The sequence below is a fragment of the Nycticebus coucang genome, chromosome 2 (genome assembly GCF_027406575.1).
Source record: "Nycticebus coucang isolate mNycCou1 chromosome 2, mNycCou1.pri, whole genome shotgun sequence".
Classification (NCBI taxonomy): domain Eukaryota; kingdom Metazoa; phylum Chordata; class Mammalia; order Primates; family Lorisidae; genus Nycticebus; species Nycticebus coucang.
In genome coordinates, this window is record NC_069781.1 from 184,137,255 (window position 1) to 184,164,681 (window position 27,427).

Below are 27,427 nucleotides of genomic sequence, written 5' to 3' on the forward strand. Positions count from 1 at the left end.
AGATACTCGGGAGGCTGAGGCAAGAGAATCGCCTAAGCCCAAGAGCTGGAGGTTGCTGTGAGCTGTGACGCCACAGTACTCTACCATGGGTGATAAAGTGAGACTCTATCTCAAAAAAAAAAAAAAAAAAAAAAAAAAACACCTTGTCATTATGTATTGTATGTTAAATGAAGAAAGCTTGTAAGATTTAGCCTCAAAATAAGGAAGGGAAATCTTTCATGCATTAAGAAATGTTTTAGGGCGGCCCCTGTGGCTCAAGAAGTAGGGTGCTGGCCCCATATGCTGGAAGTGGTGGGTTCAAACCTAGCCCCGGCCAAAAACTGCAAAAAAAAAAAAAAAAAAAAAAATGTTTTAAACTGGGCGGCGCCTGTGGCTCAGTGAGTAGGGCACCGGCCCCATATGCTGAGGGTGGCGGGTTCAAACCCAGACTCGGCCAAACTGCAACAAAAAAATAGCCAGGCGTTGTGGTGGGCGCCTGTAGTCCCAGCTGCTCGGGAGGCTGAGGCAAGAGAATCGCGTAAGCCCAAGAGTTAGAGGTTGCTGTGAGCCGTGTGACGCCACGGCACTCTACCCGAGGGCAGGACAGTGAGACTATCTCTACAAAAAAAAAAAAAAAAAGTTTTAAACTAAAAACTACTAAACCACTGTACCACCTGGTGCCCCATCAACCCATGCTGCCGACAGGGTCATAGGCCAGAGGGAACAGCTGTTATGAGGGGACATGGGCACAGCCAAGGACTGAAGACAGTGCCTCTGGCTTCAGCTAGGCTGACCACCAGGAACCAGCGCCCACTGGGCACATGTAGGGCCTGCAACATGAACATGGATAGCTCTGAAGGTGACTGGGGGTCACCAGTAGATGGACCTACTTCTAGGCATACTGGAGGAACTAGCCTTGGCCGACCAAGTCCTACTCAAAGGACAGAAATGTTGGCACAGGCAACACAGGACAAACCAAACCCTTGGGTGAATAGGGGTACAGCCAGAGCGGGGTGCAAGAAGCATCTGAGTATCATCTGCCACAGATCAGAGGGATTTGAGTACCCTTTGAGGGTGAGAAGCTTCGCTGGGCAGCTGCAGCCCCTGGGGGACATGTGTCTCTGAAGGCCTCTGTCCCAATACAACAGTGCCCACAGGTTGCCCTCCTGCAAGCACACATCTCAGAGAAGATTCAAGAGACTCTAAGTGATGGAACCACACACGTGCGTCCTGTCCACTGGCTCAGACTCGCCTGAAAGGGCCATCCCTGCCCAGGCCTGGTCTTGGGAAGGCCCCAGGAAGGGCACTGACCTGGCTCTCCAGGGGCATGTTGTAGACCTCGGAGTCCAGTAGCATTGTACAGGCGCTGAATGGCACAGCCTGGTTGGCGATGGTCCTGGCAGCCCGGCAGTGAACACGCAGAATCTCCTGCTCACAGGACACGATCAGTTTTTCCTGGGAGAGGAGGAGCTGGGTGAGCCGGGACAGGCCCTGCCCCAGGCCCCTGCCAACTCTCCTACCCACTCACCGACCCTCCTACCCGCTCGATGCTGTGCTGCAGACGAAGCTTTCCCCGGACAGCCTCCTGCTGCTTGAAGAGCTCCTTCAGGGGCTCTGCCAGGGAGGGAGGGGGCGCAATCTGCAGGCAGAGGGCGAGAGGGAGGTGTCATGGGGAGCACAGTACACAGGTCCTGGGGAGTCCCCCTGGAGACCACCCCTAGGCCTACAAAAACACAGAACAAACCAGGCAACTCCCTGGAAACCACCAGACACCAGACGTGGGGATGACCAACCATCCCCAGAGCATACCACACGCTGCAAGGGCAGTGGGGTGATGCTGTGAGGGAACAAGGCAGGAGACAGTACGTCTATCAGCAGAGAGCACAGGCCTATGTACCCATCTGCCCACAAAGACCAGGACAGGCAGGGATGCAGCAGCAGCTGAGTGTCCAGCTTGTCACAGCAAGTACACTCACGCTCCAAACCAGCCACTGCACCAACCTGGACACAGTGCCCCAAATGGAACACGAGGCTGACAGCTGTGCCAGGCTGGTCCAGGCAGTCCCACAGCCACCCTGCGGGAGGGAAATGAGCCCCTGCAGTCCATCTGGATGGGAACAGAGCAGGTGGAGGGCAGGGGTAAGAACAAGGCCTCTCTTGGACAGAGAAGGAACCAACAAGGAATGGGGTGGGCTTGAGGCCAGGTCATGTGGGGTCAGGCAGCATGTATCGTGGGCAGAAAGCTGGCGCTCAGATAAGATGGGGATGTGGTGGGGCAGGCACCAAAGAGCTCCTGAGACCTGGAGCGACGTGCATAGCAACACTCACACATTGGACAGCTCAGCTCAAGGGGCTGCAGTTCCTGATAGCACCCAGTCAACTCATGGGGTGAAGCAGCCCCCCAACCTGAGCCACCTGTCCATCACTGAGCAGGCACAGGTGTGTGGAGAAACAGGGTTCACATGCAGTTAGAGTCTCGTCCCTGAGACGCACACTGAGTGCAAAGTGTCCAAGTGGCAGATGCTGAGTAAGCATCTCTGTAACAAGCCCTCTGACATGTGGGTGTCCATGGCGCAGCAGGATTCCCGCGAAAGACATGTCACCTCCGTCCTGCCATGGGACACCTGACCAGACAAAGGCCTGACGTTCCTCAAAAGCATCGAGTCCCCAGAGTGCAGGGAAGGCTGATGTGGACACAGAGGGAGACCACCACCCAGGAGCCGCATGGGTAGGACCTGAGCATGGTACACACAGACTCTCTGGGGTCCCTGAACTTTGTTCAGTCAGTCTAAAGTTAATTTAAAATAAAAACTTAAAACTCAATGAGGTCTCCCCACCCTGTCTCATCGCACCTCCATCTGCTCACCCCACTCCTGCTCTGCCTCCACGGGCCCAGCTCCGGGGGTCTTGCGTGAGGTTCCCTTGAGGGTGGCCCGCTCCTCTGCGGGGGCAGAGACACAGCATGGGCCACTTCCAAGGTGTTCCCATGGCTTGCTGCAGGCGCAAGTCCCCCCCTCAGGCCCTCAGAAGACTGCATGGCTCACAGAGCACCTGCGCCCAGCTTGCCTCTATCTCAGGCAGTCATGGTGGGAGGCATGCAGAATACTCAGGGTTACTCTGAATGGTAAGCTTGAAGTGTCCTTTCCCTGTATTTCCAGAATTTCTATAGTAGTCACGTTACTATGTAAGAAAAATCAAAAATCACAAAAAGTCTTAGTGAAAATCTGAGGCTAGATTTTTCTGATACTAGTGACCTGAACAGTCATCTGTCCTCTGCCCTGGGGGATTCAGGACCAGGAGAGGGGAAAGCAATCCAGCTCCCTGGAACGGAGCTCATAGCTGGGTGGGACAGAGGGGCTGAGGACTCCCTGCTGTAGGCCCATGAGTGTTTGTGGTAGTTCCAGCATGGCAGGCCACAGCAGGCCTCCTGTGGCTGACTGCTCTGGGGGAAGCACAGCAACCTGGCTCCCACCTGCAAGGGCACCCGTGAGGAGAGGCCGCAGGCGATCTGGGTCCAGCAGAGCAAACCAACTCAACAGAACCTGCTTTCAGCGCTAGACATAACCTCTCAGACCACACTGAGTACAGCGCAGGCTCCAGGCCCCAGACCTTCCCTGGCCAATGTCCGCTGGACATCTGCACCTGAAAGCCTGTCCCAGGCACAACAGGACAAACATGTCCTGTCTGTTCCTCTGGGAGGTGAGATGGACAGGCCAGGAAAGGGGGAGGGACAGGCCTGGGGACAGGGAAGGAGGAGGGTCCTCAAGAGGGAGGGAGGGAGGGGAAGAAGTAGAGAAAGGGGAGCAGGGAGGAGAAGAGGGAGGAGAAGAGGGAGTGGGGAACGGGAAAGGAGGAGGAGAGAGGAGGGGTTCCCCCTCACAGGGCCCCCACGCTCACCACCGGGATGTGCAGCTTGCTGAGTGGCTTGCCGTCCAGCAGGTAGGAGCCAGTGTAGGTGACGTACTCGGCGTAGCACTGTGGTGCCTGTGGCGTGATGTAACACAGTATCTTGCGCTTCTCCTCAATCTTCTTGCGGATCTGCAGGTACTCAAAGTATGGGTTGGATCTGTCACTGTGGTATGGCTCGATGTCATCCAGCTTGATGGCATCCACGATGGCGGCCAGCGTCTGCTGGATGACCTCGCGCGTCTGCCGGGTGGATGTACTGAGTGGTGGCAGCTGCTGCCCAGAGCGCTGCAGGCGCCGCTTACGCGGGTGCTGGGCCTGCGCCTCGTCATCCTCGCAGACGCGGCCCCGCGCCCTGGCTGGGGCAGCCGGGCCTAGCTCACGCTCAGGGGGCGGTGTGCCCTGCTTGCCCTGGCTGGCCAACATCTGCGCACGGGTCCTGGTCATGCGCTGCGGAGTCTCCTCCACGCGAGGGACCTTTGGGGCTTCGGCTGCAGTTTTGGGCTCAGGTTCAGCCGCTGCGGGTGAGACACTGCCCGGGAGGCCTTCGGCAGGCCCAGGCACACGAGTGACCACAGAGTTCTCTGCGGGGCTGGCCCCATCGAGGGGGTGCACGTGCGTCATGCTGTCCCTGTCCTGGGCAGGGCTGTCAGGGCCCCTGGGGGATGCAGGGCAGGGGTCTTCAGCTTCAGCGCTGTCCTCCCCAGCCCCTGGCGGGTGCTGCTCAATAGCAGGGTTGGGAGCAGGTGCTAGGCAGGTGTCCACATCCTCAGAAGCCCCCTCTTCTGATACCATCTCAGCTTCCACCGTGGCCTCCAGGGCCAGGCCCAGCTCCGGCTCTACTGTGGGCTCCGGCTCCATGGGCAGCAGGGTGGCCACCTGCTCAGGGGGCAGCGTCGGTTGTCCCTCAGCCACCAATGCAGAAACATTACCCCCACTTATGACCACAGGGGCCCCTGGAGGAATCTTTTCTGGAGGAACAAGACTTTCTCCTACAGGCTCTGTCTCAACACCCGAAACCTCTTTAGTCTGAAGAGGAAGCTCTGGGAGGGAGAAGGGCCCTAGGTCGAGGGTGTCCTCAGAGTGGGCAAAGGCATCAGCCCAGGGCACGGACTCCACCTGGCCGAGGGCAGACACAGACAGGTTGTGGCTGTTGTCCAGAAAGCTGTTTTCCAAGGGCCCAAGGGTCTCCACCTGGGCCACAGTGGTTACACAAGCAGGCTCAGGGGCCACATCAAGAGGGGCTTCCGGAAGGGACTTACAATTGCTGAAGAATGACTCCAGCCTGGAGGGAGGGGCGTAAGGAGCCGCCTCCTCTGCAGTGGGGACAGTGGCGGGGACTGCTTCCACCCCGTTGTGTCTGACCTCCTCTAGTCCAGGCTCTGGGATGGGCAGAGGGTAGGAGACAGGAGAGACAGGGTACGAGGGCTCAGAAGTGCTGAACGGTCCTGGGGCAGCAGGATGGAGGGACTCTGCAGGACAGAAATGTTTTGGGGACTCTGGAAATCTCTGTGGAGACTTAAGCAAAAGGTCTGACCCCACAGGCCAGGTAACGGAGTTTTCCGAGGCACTCCCAAGTAAGCTGGAAGAAAGAGTCTGCTCAGCAGGGTGGGCCCACTCCACAGGCTCCTCTGTGATGACAGTGCTGAATGGGCCCTCGTCCAGGGGCTCCAGGTAGCTGGGCTCTGGGGGTATGATGGCAGCTGTGGCCTGCTGGTCCTCTGTGGCATCCAGAGGGAGGCCCAGGTCAGGGGGAAGGGCCCCTTCCAGGGAAGAGGCCAACACCTCACCTCTGGGAGATGGGGAGGATTTTGCTTGTAAACTCGAGAAGACCCCATCAGGAGGTGGGGTGACAGTGACAACAGCTGCAGGTGGGCAGTGCAGAGCCTCGACCCTGGGGGAGGGGACGCCATAGTCTGGGGAGTAACACCCTGGGGACAAACATGCAAACTTATCCGCAGGCACCGGAGGCAGAGGAGCCTTGTCCTCCATCAGGTGCTGTGCTGGAGAGCCATATCCGGCAGAGGCAGGGACGCTCTGCTGCCTGAACAGCTTGTCCCCAACGCTGAACTCCTCTTCAGGTGTCCTCCTGATATCAACAGAGATTGAGCGATAAAGATTTGTGGAAAGAGGCCTCGTGGGAGTCTGGCCAGGGTTTTCTGAGAGCCCACTTGAAGCCACGGAGAACTTGTCAAAAAAGGAGGGGGAGCAGGCGCTGGTGGACGCAGAGGAGACAGGCGGCGAGTGCTGGGAGTCAGTGCAGTCAAACACGAGGTCCTGGTAGTCATCAGCACTGCAGGACGGGGTCCGGGGTGTGTGCATCACCTCCTCAAAGCTCGGGCACGACACTGCTGACGTGGGGGTGGGCACCCCAGTGGGCCGGCTCTGCTCAGGCCTGGGCGAGGCAGGTAGGACCTCCTTCCCATGAGGTCCCGCAAACCAGTCTTTGGGGTCTGTGGCTGGTCCTGGGTGTAGCTTATTTTCAGTGGTGGCTGGCGTTGGAGTTGATTCCTTGAGTTTTCTGTCTTTAAACAGAGGGTCCTGCCCCAGTGGTTTCTTGGAGGGAATGTCCAGCCCCTTTTTGCGCCCATCGTCGGCTGGTTTTGCCCTCTCCTTGAGCCTGGGGTCCCCAGACCGGTGCCGCAGCTTCTCCATCTGCTTCATCCTCTCCTTGTGCCTCTTGTGGCGCTCCTCGACCTCCAGATCCTTCTGGGACAGCATCCTCTCAAAGCTGGTCATCATCAGATCGCCATCCCCCAGCAGCTTTTCTCGGGGCCTGGCGTCCCTCTTGCCCAGGTCCTTAGGCGGCACCAACCTCTCACTGCCGCTGCTGGCCCTCACCGAATCACCCTTGTCTTTCTCGGCACTCTCCTTGAGTTTCTCCTTGAGTTTCAGGCTCTCGTCCTTGGGCCTCTCCTTGCAGGGGTGAGCAGGGTTGTCCCTGTCCCTGCCCACAAGCTTCTGCTCGTCCCGGTGCTGTCTCAGGAACCCCTCCGTCTGCCTATCCCGCAGCTTCTCCCTCTCCTCCCTCCACCTCTCCCTGTGTTTGTCTCGCTTCTTCTTCTCTCGTAGGATGTTGACGCTGCTAGATCCATAAGGCTTTAGTTCCTTTTCTACTTTCTTGGAAGCTTCTCTTTCAGAATCATTTTTATCTTTCTTTTCAGTAGAAAACAAGTCAATGGTTTTATCTAAATCATCTTCTGTATCCGCTTTACCACCGTAAGGAACGCCGTATACATCAGCATCCAAAAAGTCCTTCTCATACTGGCCTGAGTCCTTCCGGCTGCTGAGGTCCTTGGCATCGTCGCTCCTCTCTCTCCTTTCAGCCCTCTCCTTCCGGGCTTTCTCCCGGTCGTGGCTCTTCTTGGATGAGGATGAGGAGTGTCTGTGCCTCTCCTTCTCCCTGAGCCTCTCGGGGAGGCAGGCACCTTCCCTGACCTTGTCCTCCAGGGCCGGCTCCGTGAAGGACACCTCCAGCAGCGTGCTCAGCCCCGGCTCCTGCCCTCGGTCGGTGAAGCTGTCGGATGAGACCTCGCTCACTTTATCGTTGGAGTCTTCCCTGTACTCATGCAGTGCTGCTTCTTCCAGCTTCTCCAGCAAGCTCTTCTCCATCTCCGCAGTCCTGGAAGACTTTCTCTCTTTAGAATGCTCTTTATCAGACTTGTCCTTGTGCTTGCTTTTAGCCTTATCTTCAGCGGAGTGTTTCTTGTCAGCCTTCTCAGGGAGCTTCTGTTTACTTTTCTTTTCTTGAGTGGCATCCACTGACCCTCTGTCTTTCCTGTCCTTGTGTTTTTCTGTGGACTCTTTATCCTTCTTTTCCTTGTGCTTCTCAAAGGCCTTTTCCCTTCTATCCTTCGTCCCTTCAGCAGCCACTCGGTCTCTCCTCTTGTCTCTGGACTCCCTGTCCTTCAGCCGCTCCGAGTGCTGCTTGTCCGAGGACTTCCTGTGCCTGTCAGCGGTGTAGGGCTCCCTCCCCTCCTCCTTCTCTGGCAGCCCATCCACCCTCTGGATGTCACTGGCCTCTCCGAGCTTGAACCCACTCGCCATATAATCATCTTTTTCATCTTCACTTTCGTCTGTGAATATATCTGCAATATACCAGCTTTTCTCTTTACCCTTCTTCTCATCTTTTTTTTCAGAGAAGTCTTCTGAGATAATTCCAGGGAAAGTTTTCTCTTTTTTTTCTTTCCCTTGGTCAAGAGACACTTTTCTTTCTTTGCCATGTATGTCTTTATGCTTTTCCTTGGTATCTTTTTTCTCTTTAAAACATTTATCAAATTCTTTGTCCTTCTGACATTTTTCAAGGATACACTTTTCATTTTTGTCTTTGTCGCTGGATTTATCTTTGTATTTTTCTGATTTTACTTTTTCCTTCCTCTCCTTATCGAGGCTGTCTTTCTTCTCCTTCTCTCTCACTGGGTGATGCCTCTCCCAGGGCTCCAGGCTCTTACCAAAGTCCCCGTCAGCCTTATCCTTGAAGACACCCTCGCAGCCGCAGTCCTTGGGGTCCTCCCTGCGCGCCTCGTCAGGCTTTCCTCTGCTGTCTCTCCGCTCCTTGGCGATCTCGAGGGCATCCTTCCTGTCCCTCCCACCCTCGGCAGACTCTCTCCTCCTCTTGTCCTTCTCGGAGAGGTAGCTGGGGATGACTCTGTGCTTTTCTGCCAGGTCTTTCCTCTTCTCGGAGTTCCTGTCCGTGTAGTCCCTGTCCTTCCTTCTCAAGAGGGCATCCCTGTAGTCTCGTTTCTCCCGGGCCCTGCCATCCCGCCTCCGCTCTCTGCTGTCCTCCTTCACCGTTTCCAAGATGAGTTTGGCCACAGAGTCACTTTTGATGTCCCTGTAATCTGTCACTGGGGAGTCCCAACTGTCTTCCCCTTTGAAATCAAAGGATGAATCAGACAAGTCAGAAAACCACCTATCCTGCTGGTCGTCAGAAAGGCTAAATTTGGTGTCTTCATTTTCTAGAAACTGATTTTTGCTACAATATTCATCAAAAGCAGAATCTTCCCTATAAATTTTTTCTTTTTTGAGTTTTTCTTTATCTTCTTTAAGAGTCTTTTCCTTCTCTTTTGAAATTTTGTCATCTTTTAAATCGTTCTTTTTCTCTAATTTTGAGGGCCGGTCTTTTGACTTTTTCTTTCTTTCCTCTTTGTAGAGTCTCAGTTTTTCCTCTTTAGGAGACTTTTCCTTCACTGGCTTCTCTTTTTCTGCTTTACTTGAACGGTCCTTTTCTTCTCGGAAAGACCTGCTGGCGTCTTTATTCACATCTTTGATTCTCCTCAGTGACTTCTCATCCCTGGAGACTTTTATTATGTCGTCTTTAAAGAGCCATTCTTTTTCTTCTGACTTCATTTTGCTAAGTTTCTCTTCTTTCTTAAAATGGTCTCTGTCATGCTTTAACACTTTCACCTTACTGTCAGTGGAAATGTCGTTTTCTAGAAGTACAGCCTTGTCTGACTTTTGTCTGGAGTCCTCATACTCATAAGTAAAACTTTTCAGTTTAAGTTCCTGACTGACTGAACACTGTCCTCTCTCCTTGTTTTTGTGTTTATGTTTTGTTTTATGTTTTTTTATGACTTTGCCCTCTTTGTCTAGCTTGGGAATGGCGCCATCCCCAGCAGGGTGGAAGGAGCCCCTCCTGTCAGGTGGAGCGCCCTGCAGCCCACACCTCTTCCTGTGCTCCGGCCGCTTCCTTGCCGGCTTCAGCGACTCCACGCTGGATCCCTCAGAGGAGTAATCAGACTCACTTGTAAGTCTCGTCCTGGTGGAGTCTGATAAAGAGCTGACCTCTGACCAGGCAGGGGAGGAAATGGTTTTCCAATTGTCTGTCCGCCAGTGCTTGGTGTGCTGGTCTGTGTGGTTGGGTTTCTGGGCTGCAGAGCTCCCATGAGACGAGGTGGAGGAGGCGGACAGGGAGCTGAACAGGGAGGGGTCCTTCAGCACCAGCGGGGACTCTTTGAGGCAGCCAGAGCTCCCCACTGAGCCCCCGTCATCGTCCTCACTCTCCGAGCACTCACTCTCGGACTCTGAGGAACAGAACTTATCGTTCCGTTTTCCAAACCTAACCTCTTTGCCTTTTGTTTCTTTCTTTCGCTTCTTTTTCACTTTGTTCTTCTCCTTCTGCTGCTTGGCGTTAGAAGACTCTCTTGCCTTACTACTGGGCAGCACTGTATGTGCCGAGAGCCTCAGCTTCTCCCCTGTCCCCACAGCCACGCTCACATCCTCCTCGTCTGACGTGTCTGACAAGATGCGATGGGATGCTTTCTTTGGTGCAACCGTGCTGTTCCTAGCGTAACTCTTCACCTCCATCTTGGGGATGGAGATGAAACTGTCCGTCTTGGCCTCCTTCCTATAGTCCTTCTTCAGCAGATGCTTGTCGTCCACAGGGGGAACCCTGTCCTGCTCGTCATCCTCGTCAAACTCATACTCGTCCTTGACGGGGGTCACGGGTTTCTGTGGCTCTGGATTCTTGGCCTTGTGCTTGAGGCCTTTTTCAAACTCAGAGTCCGTGTTATTGCCATCAACTGAACTGGAAGGTGCAAATGATGGAGCATCCTCTTCCTCTGAGCTCTCTGTGGGAGGTGGGAAGGGAGAGGTTAAAGGCAGGCTCAGAGCAACCCCCCTAGAAGTAGCCAAGGGCAGGCAGCTCTGCAAACATACCCAGAAAGGCCTCCTCCAAAGCTTGGTCACCCCAGGAAAGGAGGGAGGCCTGGCTGCCCACACCCTGTATGTGGAGAAGCACCTCCCTTGACTGACTGAAAGCTGAGGCCAACCCCAGGTGAAAGAAAACAGGAGAGAGGTTCGCTCAGAGACAAGGGCTGGCATGGCAGGCTCCTTGACAATGAAGTGCCTAGGCAGCGCAGCCCTATGGGTACAATGCCAGGTGTGAGCGCTACAGCGAGCCCCTGCCATCACAACAGAAGAAAGCCCCTGTGCCTGCCCTGTGCACATGCACGCACTCCCCCAATGTATACACACAAGATCAGGTGGCCTGGCCTGCCCATGTGTGCACACACCTACCACAAGCCCAGCCTGCACATACACACCACCCCCTCCTCCCTGGCTGCCCCACCTGCGTGCACACACACACAAACACACACACATGCATGTACATACACAGACACCCAACCGGCATGTGCACACACCTACACACCCAGGCGGCCTGCCCTGCACACACGCATGCACAAACATGGAGACCCAGCCTGCACATGCACACACTCCCCGGATCCCCCAACCCTGTGTGCAAACATGTGCCAAGGCGGCACGGCTTACCAGTAGAGCTCTCCTCGCTGGATGTGTATGTGCCTTTGCCTAGGAGGAGATTCACCATGGTGGGGGAGCTGGCTACTTTCAGAGGCGTCTCACCCTTCCTGTTGCTTTGCTGAGGGTTCCCTCCATAGCGCAACAGCAACTTCACCACCTACAAAATACAGACACCCGTATCAGGGCATTGTCTGAGGGTGTGACCACTCTATTGCTCTGTATAAACCTGCAGCCCACCCGAGAACAGCCCCGCGCAGTCCGAGCACTTGAGAGGCGACTGTGCAGAGGTCCCTGGCTGTGCCCAGCATGGCCATCGCTCTTCTGAGGGTGTAGTGGGGTCTTGGGCTTGCTTCTGGGCTCCCTTCAGAAGTTGCTGCCTCTTTCACACTTTCCCACCACTCCTCCTCCTTCCCGGGTCACCTCAGAAGGTATCCCTCAGCCAACAGTGAGCAGGCGGAGCTCCACGCAGCTGTGGAGGGTTCTGGCAACTCAGGGGCAAGTTTTTATCAGGGTGCAGGGGCACAAAATAGAAGAAACAGATACCAAGTTTCTAAACACTGCTTTATTTTTTTATTTTCATTTACATTAGAAAAAAGATAACCTCTTCCTTGCTTGATTTTACATGGGTAAGGACAGAAACGTCCACAGTGACAATCACAAGCTGTGCTCCCGTTTGTGTCTCACATGCATAGGGCAGCAGTTCACTGAAGGCAAGTATAAATATCATATCTAATCTCAACCTTCGTCCACTCTGAGATTAGAGCATTCAAAGAATCCTTACTGAAGTTTAACATAAGCCCTCCTCACTCCCAGGGTCTATGTCTGCACGGGCCATCACAGAGGCCTCTACACCTGCCGGACACATCCCTACAACCCAGTCCACAGTGGCCCAAGGTCCAAGATCAGCCTCCTGGACCGGGCCAATGCTAACATGCCAGCAGGGCATGCTCCTTCCTTTCCTTCACTTCAAGTCTCGGGCAGGACTCAGGTCCTTGTCCCAGCTGCTGGGTACCACCGATTCCTGGGTCCCTTTCTCTAAGGCCAGGAACACAGGTCAGGGTCCCTCTGATGCTGGAGTCTGACTCCAACAGGACAGGCTCTTGAGCCCTAAGGGCCTGTGTGGTCATTCGGGGCCTACCTAGGGGATCTGGGGTCACTCCCCACTGAAGCCCACACACCCAAGGCTCCAGGGTCACAACATGGCATCTTCAGGCTATGATCTGCCTACCATGTTTCTATGGCATTTGACATTTTTCATAATAAAAGATTTTAAAGTGGTAATTATAAAAGTGTGAAGATTAAAAGGTCGATGCCCAATGCAGCCCCATCACCTGCCAGCTCACAGCCTCATTCCACTCACAGCTCATCACACCCAGGTGCTGCTCAGACAACCTCAGATGCTGTATCAATCTTTTTAGTAGATTTCTCGCAAAGGCCCCTTTAAAAAACAAAACAAGCCGGGCATGGTGGCTATAATTCCCAACACTTGGGAGGCCGAGGTAAGTGGATCATCTGAGCTCATAGGTTTGAGACCAGCCTGAGCCAGAGCGAGACCTTATCTCTAAAAATAGCCAGGCATTGTGGCTGTCACCTCTAGTCCCAGCTACTTGGGAGGTTGAGGCAAGAGAACTGCTTGAGCCCAAGAGTTTAAGGTTGCTGTGAGCTATGACATCACAGCACTCTACCAAGGGTTATAAAGTGAGACTCTGTTTCAAAAAAAAGGAAAAAAAAAAAAATCATGACGCCTTTTCCTTAACTAAAAATTTAAGGGTACTTTCTTAACATCAAATACGTAATCACTGTTCACGTTTGCCAGTCCTTTTAGAAATCTCTCAAGGCAGAGTGTCCTCAGCACTCCCTGTCCCCAAGGACATACCCCTCCCAAACCCCAATGCTGGAGGTCACCGGCACCTCCCAACATGACCAGGCAGAACCACCGCACAGGGCACTGGGACTTCAGACAGGTGTGGCCTGTCAGACCCACCAGCTCTGACCGCCACACCACATTCAGACTGTCCTATCTGTGGCTGGGGGCTCTCTAAGGGCATTTGGCAACAGTTCCAGCTAGGTATCACAAGCGAATGAGCCAGGCCGGGCACACTGCCTGGGTCTCTAGCTTCAGACCTGGAAGCAGCCATGTGCTACAGGGCCAAGTCCCCTCCGGGCTCCCCACTCCTGGGCTGCCCATAACTGTCACTTTCCTAATCAAGATCCCTCAGCCTGGGTTTTGGCTGTGGCTCTAGGCATGACCTCCACCCAGACTCTGAAGGACCTGCCTGGAGGGGTCAAGGGTACCAGCCTTGCTTCCACCTGGGTGCTATCGCTCACCTCCTAATGTCCAGCCACACACACATGGCCAGTGGACACGAGCCTTTCACATTGCTTTAGGTGGTACTTGTGAAAACCAGGAGGCTGTCCAGATGCTAACCCAGGACGGGAAAGCTGGGGGCAGGCAGCAGGAAAGTGGTGCCTTCAAAGAGGGGGAGGTAAAGCTGCAGCTGTCAGGCCCAGCAGTACTGTGGCCAGGGGCCAGGAGGGAATCATGAGCTGCGCCATAGCGCAGACACCAGAGGACAGGCCAGACAGGAGGGCCGAGGAAGGAGGCCGACCTTGTAGTGCCCGTTGTTGGCGGCGTCGTGCAGGGGGGTGTCATCATCCAGGCCCTTGGTGTTCACCTCCGCACCCGCGGCCAGCAGCTGCTTCGCGACGTCATAGTAGCCCCGGTTACATGCCTCATGCAGCGCAGTCCAGCCTGGAAGCACACACTCAGGACATACCTTATTGAATCCTCAAGAAACTGACTCCTCTCTTGAGGCAGGGCCCTGAGGTTGTGTGGAATGACCAGGACTGAGGTGGAGGGTGGGGGGAGCTGCCCAGCAGAAGAGCAGCAGCCCAGGTGCCAGCCCAGGGAAGGCCTCAATGCCCTTCACAGCGGCACCTGGTAGCACAGTAAATACCCATCTTGTGAACCCTGCACATTAATAGCCTGTAAGGACCAGTTGCATTAATAATCCAGTGAGGTGGGGAACGGTGAACACACAGTATAACGGATAGGGGCCACATCCCTAGTCAGTAACCAGTGAATGCAAAGGACCCTGCCCCACCCCCCAAAAAAGGGAATCTGAGGCTGATTCAGTGCATGCTGAGCCTGCCTCAGACTGGGGGGCTGTGCTCAGTGTGCCGATGGTTTAGCCCCACAAAGTCAATGTCAGGACTTTGGAAAAGCTTCATTTACAAAAACTGCTTTACAAAAAATGGTGCTAAATTAGTATGATTCAGACAGCTATAAATCAGGGCAGTAAGGAAAATCTAGAAGCTTCTACATGAAAGCCATTTCCCTGTTTCTGTTCATTGCACTGTGAACAGGCTGCTCTGGAGTAGGTAGGCAATGAGCACCATGTGGGCCTCCAAACACACAGCAGTCCTTGGCCTCCATCAGTGCTAGGAAGGCCTGCCCGTCTATGTTGCCATTTAAAAGGTGAGTTGCCATTTTGGTTCGTCTTCCGAGCAAAACTCTGGGCCAAACGAGGGTTGTCTTTAGCCCTGCTGGGCCGTGATGTGCCAGGGACACGGCTACAGTCCAGCCCAGCAGAGACAAGACCCTCCCTATAGACACAAGGCACTGGCTTTTCCTAAAACCACAGAAGAATTTTAATTCCTTAGTTTCCCTGGAAAATAATGAAAAATAAGAATTATTTATAATTACATGGGGTCTGCACAGGGCAGTCCCATCTGCACACCTGTCCACACAGCCCTGGGCCTGGAAAGCAGGATGCACCCCGACTCGAGGTAAGGCACTCACCTGCAAAGTCCTTCACATTGACATCGGCACCCTCGCTGATGAGCTCCTTGATGCGCCGGGCATCCCCCCGAATGGCGGCTCGGTGCAGGCGGGTCTCCCCCCTCTCGTTCCTCTTGTTCACCTTGTCTTTGGTCTTGGAGGCAGAGCTGGGTGTCCCCTTCTGACACACTGCAGACTGGGAGGGGTGCTTTGGTGTTGTGTCTACTGCAGGCCAAGGAGGAGACAGGGGATGTCACTAGAGGTGGCTGTGTAGGGCCATTTTCAGGAGGTAACGGGGCTGCTTTTGCCCAGGGTCTTACCCTGGGAGCACTGTGTCCCCAGAGACCACAGTGTTCCCTGTGTGGGCACAGTACAGCAGCACTGGTCAAGCAGAGCCCCTCTGGGTCCTACTCCCCAGCTCACCTGGGCTGTTGGCAGATTCCTCTGCTGTCATCTGCATGAGAAGAGCCACCTGCTGGCGCTCAGAGAGCGGGTAGCCGGCTCTGATCCCCGACAGCCCCATGCCAAACAGCAGCCCGGACTTCCGGGTGACCGGCTCCTTCTTAATCCGCTTCCTCTCAGGACCCTGCTTTTCTGTGAGGTGGGTGAAGGAGAGAGGGGGGGGGCAAATTTCGTGCCACGAGTCCTCAGAACCCAGGTCCTTACCTAAGGGTAGGCGCCCTGCGCCTTGTATCCATCTGACAGGTTGCGGAGCACAGAGGAAGGCCTGTGAGAGGGGAGAGCACAGCAGTGCTGGGCATGAAGCCGCCCGCCATGAGAGACGGTGACACCTGTCACCAGCCTGGCAGGTCGGCTCCTTGGGGCCTCCACCAACTGCTGGCTCACTCCAGCACCTCTCTGGACCTCACACCACACACAAAAGCGGTGGGACAGCTTAGCACTGATGACCTGCTCACACAGGTCTCTGTGAACACGCATGTCTGTGATTAAATTCCGCCTTCCCCATCCCTCCTCCAAACCAACAGTGCAGATATATAGAATGGCAGACACAGTTTAAAATACATAAATAAATCAAGGCCAACTTGTCAGTACCGTACCTTTCTTCTTGCTTCTAGGAACCTCCATTTCATGCCATGGTGCTTCGAGGGGCGCACCAGCCTTGCAGTACCACAGCATGGACTGAGCTGGAGGCATCTAAAGGCATCAACACAGAGCACTAACCAGACACGGTGTGACAGCTGCACTTCGTTCAGCCTCCTCGCAATAAGCACATCCTAGCTCCTCTCCCAGTCACAGAGCGCCCTGCGGCCTCTGACAAAAACACTGTGTGAGCTGCTCTGAGAGGCAGGGTGGGAGAAAAGACACCCAGGCATCCTGATCAGGAGCATGGCTGCCGCCACCTCCTCTGCCCTTGCAGGTGCCTCCTGGTTATACCATCATCAGGGACCAGGCACTCTGAATCCTCCTCCAACTGCCCATGGCCTGGGTGGAGGCCCACAGGGCCGAGATGGCTTTGGGGTGCTCTGGATTGTGGGGTACAAATTGCAGGCATATGAGGCTTGGGGTGGGGGAGGGTCATCTTGGGAGACACAGGCCTCTCTAAGTTCCCCGGGAGGTCCCCCCTTCCTTTCCCCTCAACACAGCCAAGAAGCCCTCTAGTCAGGATGTAACTGGTCCCTCGAGTGGCATCTAACCCTAGCAAAGGGGGTGACTCGGCGGGTCACATGCCAACCTGGACAGAGAGACACTGGCCTCCAGCACCAGCCCTGCCAGCTGCTCCTGGGACAAGGCCCCTCACTGTTCCCCACAGGGCTCTGTGTGTGATGTGCTGAGGACACTGCCTGCACGTTTTACGCTGACAGGCCTACAGGCAGAAGAAAGCCTCCCTGCATCTATTGGCTCCACCAAACACAGGTGAGACCCCTTGAATGCTGCAGGCTGACACAACCAGCTGCCTTTTAAACAATCCATGATGCACTGATCAGAAAAAGGAAAAAAAAATTCCAAAAACTTGAACTGTGGTGCTGGCTCCTCATACTACCTGTAAGCTGTCAAACGCAGTGGTGACAGAATAGTCCTGCCCCCTGGCTGGCAAGTCCCAGCCTCAGGGCTACAGGTGACCAGGAGCCGGCAGATAGTCCAGCTCAGACCAGCAGTCCCAGGGAACTGACCACACTTCAGAAGGGCACCTGGGCCCCACTGCTGGGCAGGGCCATGTGTTTACTGGTCTCTGCATGTCCTTGCACTTCTCTTGGGATGCCCCTGCTGTCCATGGCACTACCCACATGGGACAGAGTGGGAGGGGTGGGACTCCAGAGGAGCCCTGTGCCTGGGAACTTCTAGCCCTACCAGCTTCCACACAGTGCCCAGAATCCCCCAGGAGGACAGGACCTTCTGTGCAGCCCCTACGCTGACTGAGCACAGATGGTTTAGGAGACCTGCCCCCATACCCCAGCGCAGTGGGGTCTAAAGCTTTGGACACAGAGAACAGCAAGACCAGGCTGGAGGTACTCAGATCTCCAGGGTCACACATGGCCATGTTTTCTCGTACGGAGGGACCCTGGCAGGAGTGTGCCAGGGGTTGCTCTGCAGTGGTTAGTCTGAGACTGGGAGGCAATGGGAAGCATGAGGGCTCTTCTGCCCAGTCCTGCGGGTGGCCCCAGGCACCCAGGCCTGTCTCTGGTGTGTGTCAGTTATGAGCAGACCAAGCAGGGATGCATCCCCTCTGCAGCCCTCGGCTACCTCAGGGAAGGACTGAGTTTCCTCCCCTGTGGCAGGGACATGGAGGGAAAGAGTGGACCCCACCCAGAGCCCTACACAGGGACCTCACACTGCCCACACTCCGGAAGAGCAAACTTTTCACACCCTCTCCCTGGCTTTAACCAGAACATTTCACTTGTCCTAACACAAAGAAAGAATCCAACATGAACTCAGAACTCTGGAGACGCCCATTTCTCCAAAATGAGCAGTGACAAGTCCCTCCCAGGCAGGAGTTGCAGATGGACACCCCACCTCCCACCAGAGCAGGGGCACCGCCCACCTGGTAGAGGCACCATGGAGCCCACAGCCCATGGCTCTGACCCTCCATGTGGGGCTTCTGCAGGGCACCTGCCACCTTTCAGGGCCTCAGAGCTGCACAGCCAGGTAAGAAAGACCCAAGGTGTGCTCCAGCTAGCGCTGCGCACACGTCTACTAATAAAAGTGGATGGGGAGCTTCTCAGAGCTGCCACTTAGGATAACTACCAAGTGCCTGTTATTAAAAGGGAAGCAAAGCAAACTGTATTACTTCAAGTATCCCAAAAGGTCTACGCCAAGTTGAACAGTGAAAAAGGGGCAGGCACAAGAATTTGAGTCTGTACTGAACCATACGATGTGTTTTGAGAGTGCCTCTGATCACCAGTGCCCCCTCAAAGCATATCCTACAGTCTGAACAAAGCTTGCAGGCTCTGGGGGCTTTGTGGGTGATGGCAGCATGGAAGCAAGGCTCTTCCTGCTAGCCAAACGTGTCTGCTGTCATCCTCAGCACACAGATGTCTGGTGTAACACTTTCACTGGGCTGACACAAGCCCAGACAGCTACCTGCTGCATTTAAAATCAAGGCTTGTGTCTCCTGGAGCACACAGGCACCTGCTGGCTTGCCGTGAGGTCAGCAGCCAAGGGTAGGTAGTCACCAGCCTCTGGGTACCCTCCTCCTTCCCACCACCCAGCACTCTGAAGCATGGGCCCTCCCTGGGGTGTGGGAGCTGAAGCCCACTTCCTTCATGTGTCCATCAGAAAACAGGCTTTCCTCAGAAGCAGTGCCTTCTGACAGCAAGTATGGCCTCTGGGCTCCTGTGGCTGCGGGCAGAGCAGTAGCAGCGCTGGCTCCCCCACTTGAGAGCTGGGCAGGGCTGTGACCTGCCCAATATTGCCATGCAGGCGCAGTCTTCTCTGCTTGGCTGCTTTTAACATCATCTCTGCTTGTCACTTCACGACAAGGTGCTCATATGCGGAGCTGTTTTTCCTTTCCCTGTTTCTAATTCCTTATACTTCCCAAACTTGAGGACTTATTTTTCCACACATCTTGAAGTCCTCTTTTGTCCCCTGGTGTCACATTCTTCTTCTGACACCTCCAAAACTCCCACCTTTCTGTGCTTCGGTCCTTATACTTCCCAAACTTGAGGACTTATTTTTCCACACATCTTGAAGTCCTCTTTTGTCCCCTGGTGTCACACTCTTCTTCTGACACCTCCAAAACTCCCACCTTTCTGTGCTTTGGTCTGAGCAGCTCCTGTCATGAGAACTTTCAGACCCTCAAGCTGTTGCCCTTGGTAGATCGCTGTGGTGTCACAGCTCACAGCGTCCTCCAACTCCTGGGCTTAGCTGGGACTACAGGTGCCCGCCACAACGCCCGGCTATTTTTTGGTTGCAGTTGTCATCGTTCTTTAGCAGGCCTGGGCTGGTTTCAAACTGCCACCCTTGGTGTATGTGGCTGGTGCCCTGCTAAGCTATAGGTGCTGCCCAGTGATTATAATTTTTATTTCAAGATATTCTACTTAGTATTTCTTAAACACCCACATAATCTTCTTTGACAATCCTTTGTTTCTTGCTTGTATTTTTCTCTCATTATGTTCTCTTGATTTATACTGAGCATCTCATCATTCCAACATGGAGTCCCTGGGGCTGACCCCTGTTGACCTTTACAGGATGACTTTTTTCCTGCGACCTCTCTCTCCAGACTATCTGCTTTTGCTTTGCTTATGGCCTCAGGGACTGTATGGCATTCCCAACAGCACAAAGTAGGACAAATCTGGGGGCCAGCCCTGGTAGAGGCTAAGTCTCTCTGGGGTGGTCTCTCAAAGCCCCTTCCCATCCCCAGCATCTGACAACCTCTGGGCCTCTAGAGGGGCCCAGGACCTCACCCAGCAGCTCCCCAGCAGGCCTCAGGCCTGGCTCCAAGGCAGAGACACTCACAGCTCTGGGCCCTGGGTATGACTGCTCCTGGCATCGCTGACATAGCATAGGCCCAAGGTTGGCCCAAGGGCTCCACCCCACCCTCAGCACTGTGGAATTCTGCCCATTGCCTTCACCTTCATGGCTCTGAAGCCTCATGAGGACTTTCAAATGCACAAATAAAGTCACTGCCCACAACTGTGAGGACGGGCCTCCAGCCCCCAGAAGCTGATCACATCTCTCTCCCCCCAGGCAAGGATGACACTGAAACAGCTGCTTGAGGTAGGTAGGGCTGGGCTGGCCCGGCTCTCCAGCCTGCTGGGGCAGTCTGCACACCCAGCAACCGCAATGAGGGAGGGTCTGTCCACACCCTCTTCCCTACAGGCCCTGTGGATGCTGCTACCCTGACCCGTAGAGTCTCCTGCAAACACTGGTCCTGACAACCTTGGGGGCCCATCCTGCCATGTTACACTGACACCCACTTTGGCCCCTGGCTAAGCGCCCTTCTGAGAGGCCCTCACAGAGATGCAGCACAAGCTTCCCTTTGTGCAAGAAGAAACTGTCCAGAGAAGAAAATGGTTGTTGAGAAACAGGAAGTCTTTCTTATTTTTATTTTTTGAGACAGAGTCTCAATTTGTCACCCCTGGTAGAGAGCCGTGCCATCATAGCTCACAGCAACCTCAGACTTTTGGGCTCAAGCAATTCTCTTGCCTCAGCCTCCCAAAATAGCTGGGACTAAAGGCACCCACAACACCACCCAGCTATTTCCTGGCTATTTTGAGAGACAGGGTCTCCCTCTGGCTCAGGCTGGTCTCAAATTCCTGAGCTTAGGCAATCCACCCGCCTTGGCCTCCTGGAGTGCTGGGATTAAAGGTGTGAGCCACCACACCCAGCTAGAAACAGGAATTCTTAAATTACCTGAAAATATCTTTCTGGGATGTGCTTCCCAAGTGCAGGTGACCCGAAGAGCTGAGCCATCAAGGCCTGGCCTCCCCACTGCTGGACGTCTCCCCATGGGCACTCTGGCTCTTTCCCAACCACCACCCACACTTTTCTGCACAGCAGACTTTGTCTCCTTCAGATGTGGACCCTTCTCTCACAAGTTCTCAGGAAGAGTGGCAGCCCCAGCCCTAGCCCCACTCAACACCAGCCAGTCAGGGCCAGCCGATCTCCCGCAGCGGTCCAGGGTTAGGAGTCGGCAGGAAGTATGAGGAATGGCTTGCCGATGTTTCTGGGAAAGAAGATGACGCAGAAGTGGGAGCTACACCCCTCACAGGCAGGAGTGGGCAGACCACTGACTCCCTGCTGCCTGAGCTCAGCTCCTCCTGCTGTGAGTGGCTCATGTTCCCCATGAACCCTGCCCTGGGTCCATGGTCAGGGTGCACGGTCTGACCCAGAAGCCCAGCCAGAGGGTCACAGATACCGTCTTGGGATGCAAGTCGGCTCTCTGCCCACTAGCGTCCAGCACACACTGCAGAGCAGGTGAAGGGCTCGCCGTCTGGCAAAGCCTCCTCATCTTCACACTGGTCAACACTGGCACCAAGCAGGGCCCAGAGCTGAGGACTCCAGGAGGTACTGGGAGCCTAGGGCAGAGCTGCCCTGCCCTTCCAGGACCAGGACCCCAGACAAGAGACACCACAATAGCCTGTTCTCAACTTAGAAACCAGGAGTGGCCATAACTTCAGGGGATCAGGGAGTGTCTCAACACAGTCCTGAATGAACGTGAGCTGCAAGTCAGCACTGCTAAGTGAACACCCAGACCCCAGAGACTAGAGTCTCATTCACAAAGTAAAAGCCAAGACAAGAGGTCTCGGTGTTTCCCCTTATTCCAAAGAAACATCCAAGAGTTGAGGGTGAGCTGCTGCCAGCTCACAATGCTCCCCATGTCTAGGGATTCTCTGAGGGTCCCAAGTGGCTGCCCAAGGACAGGCAGAGCCCACTTGGGGGTCCTAGGTAGAAAGAAGATGATTCATATCCATAGACAGAGCCACAGGAAAATACATGATGAAGCTGGAGGCTTCTGCAGGAGCCCTGGAGAAATGAACAGAATGTAAACCACCTTCAACTACATTCAATCATAGATTTTTAAGTTATGGAAAACATATAAATAGTAAACAAAGGCTAGGCAAGTGACTTAAGCCTATAATCCCAGCACTCTGGGAAGCCAATGTGGGTAGGTACTTTAAGCTCAGGAGTTCGAGACCAGCCTGAGCAAGAACTAGACCCTGTGTCTATCAAAAATAAGAAAAATAAGCTGGGCATTGTGGCAGATGCCTGTAGAGCCGGCTGCTTGAGAGACTGAGGCAGAAGGATTGCTACAGCCCAAGAGTTTGAGGTTGCTGTGAGCTACGATGCTACAGCACTCTAAGACCCAGGTGACAGAGTGAGACTGTGTCTCAAAATTAAAAGAAGCAGGAAGCCCTGGAGGGCAGGTGGCTCTGGGGAGCTATGGGAGGGTCTTCTGGGCCCAGGCTGGTCTGAGCAGGTAGACTGTGTCACCTTCTGGCTCACGCTTCCCAGACAGGTGGCCGCAGAGCCCATGTGGGAGCCAGATGTGAGGGCCTCGGCCCACACGGACCAAACGCCTATCTACAGGTGACCCTGTGCACCTACTTGGACAGCCATGGTGCCAGGCAGCTGTGCAGGGCAGACACCATGTGGAAGGCAGCTGCTGGCTCCTAACTGGGCTTCTCTGACTCCCACATGTGTTGTTGCTCTTGGCAGCCATGAGGGCCCTGACACAGCACCACTTAGGCCATACTGCCCATAGACTGGACCTTGTGCAGCCCACTCCACAGTATCAAGGACGCCAGGTGGTCTCAAAAAGGGAAGCTCAGCCGCTTCCTCCCAACTACACCTGGTCCCTGGTGACCAGTGTCAGGGGTATCTTCCTGGCAGAGGGTGCTATAGGACTTCTCTATGCGGGGTGACTGGGGGCACTGCCTGCCCTCGTCAGGACCCTTCCCCACTGCCACTGACCCTGCCTCCCTCTGCTTCAGGGCATATCCCCCACTCAGCCCCAGGGGACCAGGAGTCTCCTGTCATTTATCACAACCCCCCAGCTAACCTGTGGAGCGCTATCCCTGTGGTGGCAGGGACAGCAAAGACCCAGTGAGCCTCACCACATCCTGCAGGTGCCAGGCCCAACAATGCTGCTCTGGTAAGGCGGGGCTGAGTGCCTGGCTCAGGGTCTTGCTCACTGGAAACCCACACAGAAGCAGACAGGTCCCAGGCAAGGGACAACCAGTGTGCCTCCCAGTACTGGGCATGGCTGACGAAGAGCCATGGGTTTAAGAGGTGCCTTGTGAACACACCAGCCTCCTGGGACAGCTGTTGCCGTGCACACAGGCATCAGACCACTCTACCACAGAGTCTAGCTCTGAAACACGGACAAAGCACACGAGTAGGAAGTTATCTGCGTGCATCAAGACCGGCTTTGGGGCTGGGCCAGGGGCTCAAGCCTGTGCTCCCAGCACTCTGGGAGGCCAAGGCAGGAGGATACCTCAAGCTCAGAAGTGTGAGGTTGCTGTGAGCTGTGATGACCCCACAGAACCCTACCCCGGGTGAGAGAATGAGACTCTGTCTCAACCACCGCCCCCCCACCCAAAACCAAAAGCCCCTCCTAAAACTGGCTCTATAAAGATAATAAAGGTAACAGGAAAAATGCTACATTTCTTACAAACATTTTTATACACAGATCTTCCCTGGAAAATTCTATTTTCAACAATTTCTTTCCTTTTCTTCTACCACCGGTGGTGGTCCCCTGCCCTCGACCTAGGGCCTGCACATCACAGCAGAAGGAAGTGGCGTAAGAACACGAGGTCACCCTGGACCCACGGAGGAGAATGTAGTCACTTGGGTGGGGCCCTTGGCGGGCGGCTCCGGCTTGCACCTCCCCTTAGCTGCAACCAAATGGCCACACATGACACCTGCCCAATGGGCGGGAGGGATCACTAAGTGGTGAGAAGCTCACGTCAGCCAGGGAAGCCCAGGCTTGCCCCGAACAGCTCAAGACATAACCAATGTGCTAGTACACACCCACGTAGCACCACCCCACAGAAACACGCACACAGGGACACATGCATGCAGGGACACACACACACAGGCACATGCACACAGGGGCACACACACGCAGAGACATGCATACAGGCACACGCGAAAATAGGCACACACACGACACATGCACGCAGAGGCACACACACAGACGTACATACAGAGGTACATGCACGCAGCGGCGCACACACACAGATGTACATACAGAGGTACATGCACGCAGAGACGCACACACAGACAAATAGAGGTACACGCACGCAGAGGCGCACACACAGACGTACATACATAGGTACATGCACGCAGAGGCGCCCACACAGACGTACATACACAGGAACGTGCACGCAGAGGCGCGCACACACAGACGCACATACACAGGTACGTGCACACAGAGGCGCACACACAGACGCACATACACAGGTACGTGCACGCAGAGGCGCACACACAGACGCACATACACAGGTACGTGCACGCAGAGGCGCACACACAGACGTACATACACAGGTACGTGCACGCAGAGGCGCACACACAGACGCACATACACAGGTACGTGCACGCAGAGGCGCACACACAGACGCACATACACAGGTACGTGCACGCAGAGGCGCACACACAGACGCACATACACAGGTACGTGCACGCAGAGGCGCACACACAGACGCACATACACAGGTACGTGCACGCAGAGGCGCACACACAGACGCACATACACAGGTACGTGCACGCAGAGGCGCACACACAGACGCACATACACAGGTACGTGCACGCAGAGGCGCACACACAGACGTGCATACACAGGTACATGCACACAGAGGCACACGAGCACACACACAGAGGCGCACGCACACATGGGCACACACACAGATGCACATATATGGGGATACGCATGCAGACACACACACATGGGTCCGTGCATGCAGAGGCACACATGGGCATACACACACAGAGGCACATGTATGGGTACACACATGTAGAGGCACATGTACACAGAGGCACATATATGAGTACACGCCATGTAGAGGCACACACACGGGTACACATATAAAGGCACACACACAGAGGCACGCACACGGGCACAGGCATATGTGGCGTCAGACCAAACCCTCACTCAGGAACACTGTGTGGGCTCCCACTCACTGTCAGGGCTACCTCTGGTCTTGCTACCTACATCAGAGTATGGTTTAGGTGTCTCTGTAGTGCTGAAGGAAACCCCGTTTCCCTCCCATTATCTGACTGACAGGCCATAGGATGCAGAACCCCAGGCTAGACATGGACGCGGCAGTAGGTCTCTGCCACATGGGATCCCCAGAGTGCAGCTTCCCTGCCGGCCCACTGGGTCTGTCTTCACCTATTAGTCTGCAGTTGCGGCAGGACCCTGTGGGCCCTAATGCAGAGCCAGGAGAGGTAGGGCAGCAGGGTGGGCTGGTACCTGTGTCCGAGTCCTTCTGCTCCCCATTGGCACCCACGGTGAAGGGCAGCTTCCGCTTGGTGGCCCGCTCCCTCACCTCCTTCCCTCCATCACTGCGGTCCAGCCTTGGGGTCTTGGTTAGAGAAACTTTATCTTTATCCTAGAAAAGAAAGTAACATTTTCAGAAAAGTGCCTCCAAATTAAAAATTCTAAAAATCCTCATGCCTACTGAGGTTCCACATCACCTGCCAGAAACAAACCTTGTATTTGGGCAATTCACAGCCCTCCCACCCCCCAGCTGCTGACCGTAGGGCCTTCGACCAGGAGTGGTAGTGTGGCCCTCGCTCCACATCCCTCCTCTCTAAGGACTCTTAGGAGATTGCTGCTGCACAGAGCTGCTGGTCAAATGCAGAATGCAGGTGGATAGAGTCACACGTTGCTTCCCACCCCACCCTTACTCCCCTGGGGAGGGATTAAATAATGAGGAAAAACAAGATCTGAGCCTTCTTTTTAAAAAAGCTCAAAGGAATGTGACATGTGTGATCCTACTTTTCATCCCTGGCGGCTCTCGGGGTGTCCGACTCTCCACCCATCCCTCACTACATCTCTGGCATCACCCTGGGTCGAGTGAAGGCACGGCTGTTGGGGGTACCAGGGCCTATAAGGAGTGGGCCCAGGCTGCCCTCCAGCAGTCCCTGCCTTCCGGGTGCCTCAATGGCCCCATCTGTATAAGAGAGAGCTGCACCCAGCTCATAGCCGACAGAGGATGAGGAGGGAGCCGGCATACCATGCAAGGGACATCTCTACCTGAGGGATGGACGACACAGAACATGTGTTGGGACAGCAGACCAATAACCAACCAGGGAGGGCCTCAGGGGTGCAGCAGCTGACCCACAGGTCAGGAGCAGGCAGTGAGTCATGTTGGAAGCAGGGTTTGCTACAGCCATGAGGCAGGACTGTCCCAAAGAGCAAAAGTGGCACCAGTAGGGCCCAGCCCCAAAGGAGGCTCTGGAAACAGAGCCTTCCCTCATGGGCTACCACGTGCCTCAGCAAACTGGCAGAGCTCCAAGGAAGACCCAGGCCTGCTAAGCCAGGTGCACCATGGAGCACTTCCATCCAAGCTGGGGAGGGTGGATCGCCAGAACCACACTGCTCCCCTGCAGCGAGCTGTGTCCTGGAATCCCAGGTTGAGCACAACAAACACACCTCAGTCTCTGCTGCCCTCAGGTGCTTCAAGGCCAAGAAACCCTCCAGTAGCTAGTCAAACACTGCATAGCAAGCCTGGCAGTTAACCAGACATGCCCTTGAGTGTTCACAGGGATCTCAGCCAGAACATGCTGCCAGCACTAAGGGCTACTGGAGCTGAGAGGTGCTGCAGGCAGACATGAGAGCCAGAGCCCAGATCACAGCACTTGCACCACGGTCCTCGGCTGGGTGCCAGGGTACAGCACAGTTGCTATCCCAGGCAGCTCCCCTAAGATGTGCGATGGTCCACCCGGGACAGAACTCGGCACACAGTGAAAACCCCACTCTGCCGTATGACACCTGCCCACCAAGAGCCCATGGTCCAGTTGGTGGATTCCACCAACCATTTAAAGAAACAATACCCAATGGCACAATAGCTCAAGTCTATAATCCCAGCACTATGGGAGGCCAAGGCAGGAAGGTTTGTTGAGGCCAGGAGTTTGAGACCATTTTGGGCAACCTAGTAAGACCCTGTCTCAGAGGGAAAAAGAGGGAAAAGAAAAGAAATCCCCAACTACCTTTGTGAGGCTGCCATAATGCTAACCTCAGAACATGGTAAGGTTATTCCACGAAAACAAAATTATAAACCAATATACCTCATGAACAGAAAAATGCTGAGCAGATATAAGAAATTCCGATCTATGGCTACATAAAAAAAGAGAATACAAGTGATTAAAAAAAAAAAAAAAAGGGCCTGTGATAAATCCACACTGCTCCTACCAGCCCCAGCATGCCGGGAGGACAGTAGGACATCCCAACACGGAGGCCTTCAGGATGTCCCAGTGCAGAAGAGGTCAGGGTCAAGGCAAGACTACCCACCTACCTACCCTCAGTCTACTGAAGAAAAAACAAACAAACAAACCCGCCCATTTTTTAAATGAACAGAAGCTCTGAACAGGCACTTT

At 54.7% G+C, this 27,427-nt stretch overlaps 2 protein-coding genes across 5 annotated transcripts in view; both read right to left on the minus strand.

Annotated features, from left to right (window-relative positions):
- The window catches only part of ANKRD11 (ankyrin repeat domain containing 11), a 195,964-nt gene that overhangs the window by 4,131 nt on the left and 164,406 nt on the right, over window positions 1-27,427 (minus strand). For 3 of the 4 annotated variants that reach the window (XM_053555393.1, XM_053555375.1, XM_053555384.1), the window contains exons 4-11: window positions 25,299-25,437; window positions 15,350-15,520; window positions 14,948-15,151; window positions 13,755-13,897; window positions 11,155-11,302; window positions 3,877-10,454; window positions 1,520-1,618; window positions 1,291-1,434 (exon numbers count right to left, since the gene is read on the minus strand). In XM_053555393.1, coding sequence (XP_053411368.1) covers window positions 1,291-1,434; window positions 1,520-1,618; window positions 3,877-10,454; window positions 11,155-11,302; window positions 13,755-13,897; window positions 14,948-15,151; window positions 15,350-15,520; window positions 25,299-25,437 — 7,626 coding nt within the window. Of the gene's footprint in view, window positions 1-1,290; window positions 1,435-1,519; window positions 1,619-3,876; window positions 10,455-11,154; window positions 11,303-13,754; window positions 13,898-14,947; window positions 15,152-15,349; window positions 15,521-15,984; window positions 16,082-25,298; window positions 25,438-27,427 lie in introns of those variants that run through there. The other variant, XM_053555403.1, reaches the window with a different exon arrangement.
- On the minus strand, window positions 21,859-25,291 carry LOC128561385 (keratin-associated protein 5-4). The gene has a single exon (XM_053555519.1). The coding sequence runs from the start codon at window positions 24,950-24,952 to the stop codon at window positions 23,828-23,830; it is 1,125 nt and encodes a 374-aa protein (XP_053411494.1). The 5' UTR covers window positions 24,953-25,291; the 3' UTR covers window positions 21,859-23,827.